Below are 12848 nucleotides of genomic sequence, written 5' to 3' on the forward strand. Positions count from 1 at the left end.
GCCCCATACACAACAAACTGCAATGCCCATTTCTTTGCTTTAAAAAAACAACAACTTCATGGAAAACATGTTTACTTGCTGCCAAATATACCCCACCCACTTCCAGATGACATTGTAATGAGATAATCTATATTATTCACTTCACCTGTCAGTGATCATAATGTTATGGCTGATCAGTGTACAGTACATACACACTAAAATATGTGGATACATTCATCTATAAAGTGTTAGGTGCTCAAAATAATATTCTCTACAGATCTACGGCTTCCACTTCACACCTACTTCATTCATATCATAATAGTGGCTGCTATATTAAATAAACTAAAAACCTGTGAAAATTCATGTAATTATACAATAATTTGTGCTCAATATAGTGCTCTCTGTAAGTCCACTGCTTCCACTTTGTAACTACTTCAATGAATTTATTTTGCTAAATTAAATCCACAAATGAATGAAAAGTTGATAAGGTGTGAAAGTTCTCTGTGCTCCAAACTGTGCCAGCTGTAGTGTAGCCACGCCTTCTTCCACCTCTTACACACGTGATGGTGAGGGCGCCCCCTTAGTAGTGCTTCCCCACTCACCAGAGCAATATGACTCCCAGCTTTTCAGCTACCAGAGTCACAAACATCCTTCACACTCTCCTCACCTCCGATGGCAAAGGAACTGGATCCTCCTCGCTCACTCCTGCAAGTCTGCTGCGTTTTCTGTCAGTCTCCCTCATAGACTCGGCTTCCTCCTCCGACCGCTGTTCCAGCAGGAGCTCCGCCTCTTCATACACACTCAGGGAGGAGAGAAAGGGGAAGGATATACAGTACATACACACACAGCACAAGGCCGTGTTCACACTACCAGACGTTTCTCAGGGCTGCAGTTCCACTGAGTTCCACAAGGTGGTGATCTCACTTCTACCCAGACAGGAAGTCTCTATGGAATACAGACAGAAAGTTCTGGGTGAGAGGTGAGTTGGGAGGAAGTTGAGTGGAGACGTTGCTGGAAGAGGCAGCAGAGGAGGTAATAAGATCTTATTTTCTATTTACACCCAGTAACCCCCCATCATGTCCGTCCTCTTCCTCCATAGTCACTGTGACGTCTTTTATCTCCAGCAGATGATGATACACACCAGAGGCGTAACTAGAACCTTCAGGGCCCCCGATGCAAGAAACCATGAAGGGCCCCCCAGACACCTGGCTGGGGCCCTTCCCTTCAAGCCCGGGGCTCTTCCCACTAATCCTGGGGCTCTTTACTCTCATTGCATGGCCTTTTATTATGGTCCCGCAGCAGGATCCTTTCACAAGTTCTGCAGTGGGCCCCCTTCCTGCAATCTTGGGGCCTCCCCACAGTGGTGCAATGCCAGGGCCCAGTCGCAAGTGTGACCTTTGAGATCCTGGAAGTTCACCCACTGGTTTGCTACCGGGCCCCCTGGAGCATGGGGCCCGGTAGCAATTGCAACCCCTGCAACCCCTGTAGTTACGCCCCTGATACACACATATATAGTGTGGAAACCTAGATTAACCCCTTCAGGGTCAGAACATTTCCCCACTTTTGGGGCCGGAACATTCTCTTCATTTTGGTGATAAATTCTAGTAATATGTTCCTCTAAACAAACAGCACTGACAATAAATAGATAAGACAATGACCATCCTGACTAGAGATGGGCTTGGGCGTGTGCGAGTTCGCACGTGCCCGATCGCGCCAGGAAGCCGACATTGCACTCCGCTAATCACAGACAGTGAGACATTTCCCGATCCACTGCCTGTGATTAGTGGACTGCAGTGTCGGCTTCCTGGCGGGATCGGGCACATGCAAACTCGAACACACCCAAGCCCATCTCTAATCCTGACCATACATGGCCTACAAAGGGCAATTATTACACAACACAGGCAGCCAATGGGCAATCATTACAATATGCAGCCAACACAATGATGGAGTGCCGGGGTCAGGAGTATAGAGCATAGAGCCCCTTACATTGCTGGTCAGGAGGAAGAAAACATTCCCCAGCCTGAAATGAAGAATATGTTCCATCATTGATGTAAGAGGGAGGAAAATAGTGAGGGCTCTAAGGGAAGTATAGGAGCTGAGGGGATGTGAGGGTTTATTAAAGCTGGAAGACTTTAGGGGCCTCTGTATGTATATAGGTATATACCTCTGTATGTAATGTATCTGAAGGACTGAAGTCTGAAGGACTCTGAGAATCTCGAGGGGGTAGTCAGGCTTCAGGGCTCTGAGGGAATAGGGGGCTGGAGGGCTCAGGGGACTCTGAGGGACAGATGGAGGTCTATGATTGTCCTCCCACCCCACCTGCTCTTATTTTTCAGACCTTACATAACTGGCAATCTTAACCATCTTATTGTCCCACTGGTCATGTGATTTGTTCTGGGATATTATGTAAGATGAAGAAGGGAATTCCTTCATTCGTTGGTGAGCACTTGTTCATAGAGAAGTTTTATTTCAGCTGCAAACCAGCTCAGAAACCAAACAAATCCAACAGAGAAAAGGGGAATTCTGATCTGGCAGGCTAGGAGGGTCCAAGGTCCTCCAAGATGTAACAAATCCAAAACAGTCCAGATTAAGGCCTCTTGCACACGATACTCCTGTTTGAGCATCTCGCAGCTTGAAAAAGCTCAGTACAGCTTTTTCTTTTTTTCTCTGAGCTAAAATAAAGCCCATTAATTGTAATGTGCCTGTGCACACAGGCATGTAAACAAGCGCTGTGCATTCTTCAGTAAAAACAAAATAGAAAAATCTGCATTTTTGGTCAGTATTTTAACCCTTGATGCAAATACACACCAATACACTTGAATACACGCAAATACATAAAAAAAAAAAAATCTGGAAATAGAAGATGCTCAAACAGGAGTATTGTGTGCAAGAGGCCTTGATGGGCTGTATTTTAGCAAAAAAAAAAAAATCTGTACTGAGCTTTTTCTAGCTACAGTGTGCAAAAGGCCTAAATGTATTCTCATGGGGACAGAAGTTCTTAAATGTACAGCAACTCTCCTATTACCGCCCCTCACATCCACATATTATTGTGACCAATACCATCCAAATAATTCTTACCTTCATTTCCCAAAGTTATCCATCTACAAGGAGACCTGTATAGATCAAATGATGGCACCAATGAGGATGGAGGAGGACCGGAGTCACATGACTGAGAAGATACTAAACCTCACCCTGGAGATCATATACCTGCTGACCGGAGAGGTGAGGAGGATTCTGGGAGGTCACATGATACCATTCTTATCTCTAATAATAATACACAGACCTGACCAGAGAGGTGAGGAGGATTCTGGGATTCTAACATGATTTTCCTATTGGTTCTTCAATACAGAGATTTTCTCCTCTGAAGTCAGGTGATCATATGACCATCACAGTGCCTCCACGTGACTCCCTAAAACCTGAGAGACACAACATGCAGAAGATTCTAGAAGTCACCAAAAAGATGATGGAGCTGCTGACAGGAGAGGTGAGCGGTGCTGGGAATTCTGAGACATTAGAAATACGGGGCAAAAATTCGGCAAGAAATATGGGGCAACTTAGGAAACAGTGAACATAGGTCAATTAGTTTCAGTATTAATTATAGTAATCAGAAAAACAAGGGTAATATAAGAACACTCAATTTCAAAAGAGCCAATTTCCCAAAACTGCGCTCTCTGCTAGAAAATATAAATTGGTATAGAACCCTGGGAACAAAGAACACGGAGGAAAAATCTGAGTGCTTCAAGAGCATACTAAACAAAGGGATTGGCCAGTGCATTCCAAAGGGAAATACATTTAAAAGAGAAAAACTAAACCCTGTGTGGCTAAAGTCCAACATAAAAATGCATATTAATACTAAAGGAAAGGCCTTCAAAAAATAAAAGGCTGAGGGGTCATTGGCAGCATTCAAGCATTACAAAGAGTGTAATAAGAAATGTAAAGACGAAATAAAGGCGGATAAAATAGAACACGAGAGACATATAGCGGAAGAGAGTAAAAAAAAAAAAAAATAATAATTATTTAGTATATAAACAGTAAGAAAGCGAGGCCAGAACACATTGGCCCCATAAAAGACGACAAGGGAGATTTGGCCACAGAGGACAGAGAAAAGGCGGAAATGTTAAATAATTTCTTCTCTTCAGTCTTCACAAAAGAATCGGGGGGCTACACAAACCCAGCTTGTAAGGCCAAACTAAACAACACACCTCCGGAAATACCGCCATGGCTAACAGAAGATAGACTTAGAACTAAACTAGAGAAACTTAACAGGTTGCCGACCGCCGCAAGTACATATACTGCGGCGGTCAGCCACGGCCAGGCAAAGTGACGTATATATAGGTCACTAGCCTGTCACTAGCTTGTGAGCCAATAGCGGGCGAGCGCGCGCCCGCGGAGGCGTGCTCCCACCTCGGCTCGTTCCCGAACAAGTCCGTGCATGTGACCGGCGGACCCGATGTCCGCCGGTCACTTGCGATCATCCGCCATGAAGGGAGAAAGGCAGGCGGCTAATGTAAACAAAGCCGCCTGTCATTCTCCCCTGTGTAAAAATGGAGATTATACGGTTCTACTATGTAGGACCGTTGATCTCTGTTCTTACACCAGTAGCCATGTCAATTCACAGTTAGACGCACGCCCCTAGGGACACACTTAACCCCTCGTTCCCCAATAAAGTTAACCCCTTCCCTGCCAGTTGCATTTTTACAGTAACAGTGCATATGTATAGCACTGATTACTGTAGTAATGTCCCTGGTACCCCCAAAAATGTCAGTCAAGGGTCCGATCTGTCCGCCGCAATGTCTCAGTCCCGCAAAAAAAATCGCAGATCGCCGCCATTACTCGTTAAAAAAAAAACAAAAATCTTTACCTTAGTTAGTAAACGCAATAACTTTTGCACAAACCAATCAAAATACGCTTATTGTGATTTTCTTACCAAGCACATGTAGCAGAAAACAAATTGGCCAAAAATGTTAAAAAATTTTGATTTTTACATTTTTTTGGGGGGGAATTTCATATAAAAAATTGTGAAATATATTGTTATTTTTGCAAAATTGTTGCTCTTTTTTTGTTTATAGCGCATGATCAAAAAATCATACAGGTTATCAAATACCACCAAAAGAAAGCTCTGTTTGTGGGAAAAAAAGGACATCAAATTTGTTTAGGTACAGCGTCGCACGACCACGCAATTGTCCGTTAAAGTCGTGCAGTGCCGAATCGCAAAATAGGCCCTGGTCAGGAAGGGGGTAAAATCTTCTGGGGCTTAAGTGGTTAACATAAATAAATCACCGGGACCGGATGGCTTGCACCCGAGGGTTCTTAAAGAGCTAGCCAGGTGATTGCCAGACCATTATTCTTGATCTTTAAGGATAGTTTACAGATGGGTATTGTGCCAGCGGATTGGAAAAAAGCCGGTCAGCCTAACATCAGTAGTCTGCAAGATTTTGGAGGGGGTGTTAAGGGACCACATACAAGACTTTAGTAATGAAAACGGTATTATTAGTAGTAATCAGCATGGATTCATGAAAAATCATTCTTGCCAAACCAATCTATTAACCTTCTACGATGAAGTGAGCTACCACCTAGATAAAGGAAGGCCTGTGGATGTGGTGTATCTGGACTTTCGCAAAGGCCTTTGACACCGTTCCCCACAAACGCTTATTGTTCAAACTAAGGAAGGTAGGTATGGACCATAGGGTGAGTACCTGGATAGAGAACTGGCTCCCGGGGAGGTTGCAAAGGGTGGTGATTAATGGGGAGTACTCAGATTGGGTGGGTTTGAAAAGTGGGGTCCCCCAGGGTTCTGTCCTGGGGCCAAATCCTGTTTAATGTATTCATAAATGATCTAGAGGAGGGGATATTGAGTAAAATCTCAGTATTTGCGGATGATACTAAACTAAGCATGCCAATATCTTCTGGGCAGGATGTGGAAACCTTACAAGCGGACCTGAACAAAATAATGGGGTGGGCAACTACATGGCAGATGAGGTTTAATGTTGAAAAATGTAAAGTATTGCACCTGGGTGCCAGAAACCAGAAAGCAAGCTACTCGCTGGGGGGGGGGGGGGACCTCTGGGTGAGTCTAAGATGGAAAAGGACCTGGGGGTACTGGTAGACAACAGGCTTGGCAGTGGCATGCAATGCCAAGCCGCTGCAAGCAAAGCACACAGAATACTGGGATGTATAAAAAAGGGGAATCACTCCAGAAATAAAGAGATTATTCTTCCACTCTACACTGGACACTTTGCTACAATGTAAAGTAGTGAGTGTACAGCTTGTATAACAGTGTAAATTTGCTGTCCCCTCAAAATAACTCAAAACACAGTCATTATTGTCTAAACCGCTGGCAACAAAAGTGAGTACACCCCTAAGTGTCCGAACTGGGCCCAAAGTGTCAATATTTTGTTTGTCCACCATTATTTTCCTGCACTGCCTTAACCCTCTTGGGCATGGAGTTCACCGGAGCTTCACAGGTTGCCACTGGAGTCCTCTTCCACTCCTCCACGATGACATCACGGAGCTGGTGGATGTTAGAGACCTTGCGCTCCTCCACCTTCCGTTTGAGGATATCCAACAGATGCTTAATAGGGTGTAGACCTGGAGACATGCTTGGCCAGTCCTGGGATGTATAAAAAAGGGGATTCACTCCAGAAATAAAGAGATTATTCTCCCGCTCTACAGGACTCTGGCCCAGCCACATCTGGAGTATGCTGTCCAGTTCTGGGCACTGGTCCTCAGGAAGAATGTGCTGGAACTGGAGAAAGTCCAGAGAAGGGCAAAAAAAATAATTAGGGGAATGGAGGACATCAGCTATGAGGAAAGACTACAAGCACTGAACCTATTCTCTCTGGAGAAGAGACGATTGAGGGGGGATATGATATCAGTGTACAAATACTGTACTGGTGAACCGAGCATATGGAAAAACCTATTCAGAGAAAGGGAATACAACAGGACACTTGGCCACTCACTAAAACTAGAGGAAAGGCGGTTTAACCTTAAAATACGTAAGGGGTTATTTACTGTTAGAGCAGTAAGGATGTGGAATTCTCTTCCGCAAACAGTGGTATCAGCAGAGAGCATCGATAGTTTCAAAAAACTATTAGATGGGCACCTTAAAGACCACAACATACAGGGGTATACAATGTACGGTTAACAGCAAATACACACACACATCATAGGTTGAACTGGATGGACTGATGTCTTTTTTCAACCTCACTAACTATTATCCAGTAACAGACAAGGGATGTGTCTGGATGGTGACTGTATCATTGTGTGTGTCAGGTTCCTATAAGGTGTCAGGATGTCACTGTCTATTTCTCCATGTAGGAGTGGGAGTATTTAGAAGGACACAAGGATCTCTACAAGGACGTCATGATGGAGAATCAGCCGCCCCTCACATCACCGGGTAAGAGGAGACTTTATTGTAAAGGAGAGAGCAGTACGGAGGCTCCACCTAGATCCCCATCATCTGATAAACACATAGAAACAATGTATTCAGTCAGTGTGTGTGTTTCCTACAGATGGATCCAGTAATGGGAACCCACCAGAGAGATGTCCCCGTCCTCTGTATTCCCGGGATTCCACACAGGAAGGTCACACCATCCCTCACCATCATCAGGTAGATGAGGAACAATCACTGATAGTATCATTAGGATCTGTACATTATCTGCATTGTTACCATTGATGTCATTTTTATTATATATTCAGAGTGGAAACCTCGGGGATTATAATATTGTTGTTAAAGAAGAGTATGAAGAGGAGGATGAGGAGTATGGAGTGATGGAGAAGTTTTCAGAAGGACAGAATGATATGATGGAGCCACCAAATACCAGGAACCCACCAGAGAGATGTCCCCGTCCTCTGTATTCCCGGGATTCCACACAGGAAGGTCACACCATCCCTCACTGTTACAAGGTTGGTGGGACGGAGCATCTAGAGCATGGACTCATTGAAGTGATATTTTTAAATGTGATGTCACAATATTGAAGCTTATGTTTTACAGATGACCTCTTCTATTATTTTCTTGATTTAGAGTGGAGATCCAATCGATATAGAATTTGAGGTTAAAGCAGAAGAAGAGAGGTATGTGAGGGATGATCAGCAGTCTATGGAGGAGGATGGAATAACGGGGACATTTATAGAGGAGGACACTTCTACAGAGATCAGCACAGGTGGGTCATTAATAGGGATATTCGGATACTGGCAAAATAGCTGGATCGGGGATCGGTAACATTTAGCAGACCCACGGGCCGATCCGGGCCGTCGCTACTATGTTGCATGTTAATGCTACTCTCCAGGCTTCTGACCCTCCCTCAATCACTTCAATTGGAGAAAAAACTGAATTTTTGTAAAATCTTACCTGTAAAATTCCTTTCTCTGAGTCCTCCGACAGTCGCCGCCTCTTCATATTCGTCACATATGGGGGGTATTAGACTTTGCTCCGAAGGAGTAGCTAGGCAACAGAATATGTTAACAATAAAGCTTTAACATATCCCACCCTCAAGGGGTGGTCCCCTCAGTCAATACCCTCCTACTTCCTGCAACTATATCTCAGTTTTAGTGGAATAGCAGTAGAGTATACATTCAAACCCCAAAAGAGGGGCGGGGGCGGCGACTGTCGGAGGACTCAGAGAAAGGAATTTTACAGGTAAGATTTTACAAAAATTCCGTTTTCTCTTACGTCCTCCGACAGTCGCCGCCTCTTCATATTCGTCACATATGGGGACGTCCCAAAGCAGTGCAAACATGAGGGGTGGGAAACGCATCCGCGCCGAAAGGCAACGCAGTCTCCACATCAAAGAAAGGAACCTTACCAAAGGAAGGAAACCAGCTGGGCAACAGCAAAAATAAGTGCTCAACAGGAGCAACAACCCAGGAAAAGACAAAAAACCCAGGGGATACAAAAAACTATCCCAACAGCCAGGAGTCCCCACAAGGGACCCTAGGGAACAGCCGCACTAAGAACCTTGCGGCCAAAGGAAGCATCCGCCGATGCCTGAACATCTACTTTGTAGAATTTTGTGAAAGTGTGCACGGTCGACCAAGTCGCCGCCTTACACACCTGGGCTACAGAAGCCCCATGATGGCAGGCCCAAGACGTACTCAGAGATCTAGTAGAGTGCGCCTTCACAGGCACAGGGGGAACCTTCCCCTGCAAGGCATAGGCCTGTTCAATGGTCTGCCTGATCCATTCGGCGATGGTAGAGGCCGAAGCCGCCATGCCCTTCCGAGGACCCTCTGGAAGAACAAACAAGGAGTCCGTCTTACGAAAAGACTCAGTCGATTTAAGGTAAACCCTTATCGCCCGAACAACATCCAGAGAGTGCAATCTCATCTCCTTTGGATGTTTAGGCTTCGTGCACAACGAAGGCAAAACAATATCCTCGTTAAGATGGAATTCCGAAACTCGTTTCGGCAGAAAAGAAGGATTAGGTCGCAAGACCACCTTATCCAAATGAACAACCAGGTACGGAGACTTGCAGGACAAAGCCGCCAGTTCCGACACTCTGCGAGCCGAAGTGATCGCCACCAAAAAGGCGACCTTTTTGGACAACATAGACAACGAGATCTCCCTGATCTGTTCAAAAGGAGCACGTTGTAACACAGATAGAACGAGATTCAAGTCCCAAGGGGGCAAAGGATCCCTCCTAGGAGGAACCAGATGCCGCACACCCTGAATAAAGGTGCCAACCAAGGAGTTGGAAGCCACGGGACGTTGAAACAGAACGGCCAGCGCAGACACCTGACCCTTTATCGTAGCCAGCGCCAAACGCTGATCGACACCCGTCTGAAGGAAAGACAGCACACGGGAAACCGAGTACGTGCGGGGTGAAAACCCCCTGGACTCACACCAGGCAAAATATGCCTTCCAAGTACGGTAATAAACCTTCCCCGAGGAAGACTTCCTCGCGTTGATCAAAGTATGAACGACCTCTGGAGAGAGACCCTTCTCCTTCAGGACCTCGGTCTCAACAGCCAGGCCGTCAAAGCCAGCGACTGTAAAGCAGGATGGTAAATCGATCCTTGAGACAGAAGATCGTCTCGAAGAGGCAGACGCCAAGGGGCGTCGACCGCCAGATTCACGAGGTCTGCGTACCAGGACCGGCGAGGCCAGTCCGGTGCCACAAGAATCACCGTGCTGCGTTCCGAGTGTAACCTGCGAAGGAACCTGGACAGCAACTGAATCGGTGGAAACGCGTACATCAGCCTGTACTGATGCCACGGGGCCACTAACGCGTCCGACGCGTCTGCCCGAGGGTCGCGCGTCCTTGCCACGAACCTCTTCACCTTGTAGTTGAGGCGAGACGCGAACAGGTCCACATCTGGAAGACCCCACTTCGCGCACAACATCTGGAAGACAGCCGGGTGGAGAGACCATTCCCCCTGATCCAGGGTCTGGCGACTCAGATAGTCCGCCTGCCAGTTCTCCACTCCCGGAATGTGAACCGCCGTTATCGCCGGGACATGAGTCTCGGCCCAAGATAGAATGTCGGCCACTTCTCGAGCCGCTCGGGCACTCCTGGTGCCCCCTTGGTGGTTGATGTAGGCCACCGCCGTGGCATTGTCCGTCTGCACCCGAACCGGGCAGCCCTGCAGCCGGTCCGTCCAGCGATGAAGACAGAGCCTTATCGCACGCAATTCCAGAATGTTGATCGGGAGGGAAGACTCCCCCTCCGACCAGGTCCCCTGGGCGGACAGAACGCCCAGAACACCACCCCAGCCCGACAGGCTGGCATCCGTGGTGATTACCATCCACGAGATCGGACGAAACGACTTGCCCCCGGACACCAACGGGGACTGGAGCCACCACAGAAGGTTTTCCCTGGTGCGATGACTCAACGAGATCTGAAGATCCAGAGATTGAGGTCGCCCGTCCCACCTGGACAGGATCTCCGCTTGGAGACCCCGCGTGTGAAACTGCGCGAAAGGAATCGCCTCGAAGGCCGAGACCATCAATCCCAGACATCTCATACACGTCCGCAGAGACGAGTGTGGAACGTCCCTGAGGGACCTGACTTCCTCCTGAAGAGTCCTGAGTTTGTCTTCCGGCAGGAAGACCTTCGCCTGCACCGAGTCCAGTATCATTCCCAGATAGGGGAGACGAACCGACGGACTCAGTGTCGACTTTGGAACATTTATCGTCCAACCAAACTCCTGCAGAGTTTGCATTGTGACAGACAGGTCCTCCTCCAGACCCTGTCTGGTCGCAGACCGAACCAGAATGTCGTCCAGATACCCCAGGACAGAAATGCCCTGGGCCCTCAATAATGCCAGAACCGGTGCAAGCACCTTGGTGAAGACCCGCGGAGCCGAGGCGAGACCAAAGGGCAACGCCACGAACTGGTAGTGATCCTCCGCAATGGCAAATCGAAGGTATCTCTGATGACCCTCGAATATGGGGATGTGAAGGTACGCATCCTTCAAATCGATGGAGGCCATGAATTCCCCCGGAACGAGGGCAGCCACCACCGAGCGCAGGGATTCCATGCGGAACTTGCGAACCCGCACAGAGCGGTTCAGAGCCTTCAAGTCCAGAATCGGACGAACCTTGCCCTCCTTCCTGGGCACGGTGAACAGATTGGAATAAAACCCCCGAAATCTGTCCCGATGAGGCACCGGAACCACCACTCCCTGAGCCCTCAGGTCCCGCACCGCCAGGTGCAGATCCCGCAGGCGCTCTGGAGACAGTTGAAGATTTGAGGGAAAAAATCTGCTCTCCGGCCGAGAGAGAAACTCGATCTTGTAACCAGATCGAACGATTTCCAGAACCCATCTGTCCCGCACACGGGCCAACCAGGGCTGAAGAAAACCGAGCAAGCGTCCCCCCACCCCAAAACTGGGTGAGGGCGCCCCTTCAGGCCGAACTGTTATGGGCTGCAGGTCCGGATTGGCCGGACTTCTGTTTCCCAGACCAGGGCTTCTTCTGAGAGCCTTGGCCTTTGAACGGTTTGCCCTTGTAGTGCGGCCGAAAGGCACGAAAGGACCCCTGAGGGGGCCGAAAATTAGCATGCTTCTTCCCAGATGCCCCCTTAGCCTTGGGGAAATGGGGCAAGAGAGTGCTCTTACCCCCGGTGATCCCCTTAATCAACACATCCAGGGACTCCCCAAAAAGGCGAGACCCATCATAAGGCAGATTGGCTAAGGTCTTACGTGAAGATTGGTCCACCGACCAACATTTCAACCAAACCAGACGGCGAGACAACACCGCCACGCTGTGCACACGTGCAGCCAACGGAATCAGGTCCAGGTCCGCATCACACAGATACATGACACCCTGGTGGATCTGATCCACCATATCCAGGGTCGCCGCCGAGGCCGAATCGGCCACTAGGACGCGCCTAAGCATCTGCGTCCAACTTGCGATCGCCTGGGCCGCCATGAGAGAAGCAAACAGAGCCTTAAGCATAGAACCCATAACAGAATAAGTATGACGGGCAAGAGACTCCAGTCTCCTATCCGTGGCATCACGGAAAACAGGGGAACCCTCTGCAGGAATCGCAGTGGCTTTGTTCAAAACCGCAATTGCATGATCCACTGGCGGAGGCACACACCACCGTTCATCAGTGGCAGGCGAGAAAGGATAACGCAGCTTGAATTTACTTGGTACCGCAAAAGGCTTGCGCAGATCGCGCCATTGATCCTAAACAGCGCGCTGAAAATCAGCATTGCAGGGAAAAACCTGCGGCGTCCTGCGTTTCCTCTGCGTCCCATAAGCCGCCAAGGCAGCGGGGGGACACACTTCGTCCTGCAAACGTAGCGTCTGCTTAATGGAAGCAATCAACTCATCCATGATTGCAAGCTCTTCAGGCGAGCCAGGGGGAGAATTATCAACCCCCTCAACTTCAGCCTCTACCTCAGACCCCACTAGATCAAGAGAG

At 48.1% G+C, this 12848-nt stretch overlaps 2 protein-coding genes across 2 annotated transcripts in view; both read left to right on the forward strand.

The window, feature by feature from the left end:
* Positions 1-12848, forward strand: part of LOC309550239 (uncharacterized protein) — a gene marked incomplete at both ends in the record, with an annotated part of 1760330 nt that overhangs the window by 245112 nt on the left and 1502370 nt on the right.
* Positions 1-12848, forward strand: part of LOC309548786 (uncharacterized protein) — a gene marked incomplete at its 3' end in the record, with an annotated part of 145338 nt that overhangs the window by 85121 nt on the left and 47369 nt on the right. Inside the window, exons 2-7 of the mRNA XM_082248730.1 lie at positions 3073-3201; positions 3329-3463; positions 7297-7375; positions 7491-7588; positions 7678-7884; positions 8003-8141. Of these exons, the coding sequence (XP_082104856.1) occupies positions 3106-3201; positions 3329-3463; positions 7297-7375; positions 7491-7588; positions 7678-7884; positions 8003-8141 (754 nt within the window). The 5' untranslated portion in view covers positions 3073-3105. The remainder of the gene's footprint in view (positions 1-3072; positions 3202-3328; positions 3464-7296; positions 7376-7490; positions 7589-7677; positions 7885-8002; positions 8142-12848) is intronic.

Source organism: Pelophylax lessonae, assembly GCF_965119305.1.
Source record: "Pelophylax lessonae genome assembly, chromosome: 3".
NCBI lineage: Eukaryota > Metazoa > Chordata > Amphibia > Anura > Ranidae > Pelophylax > Pelophylax lessonae.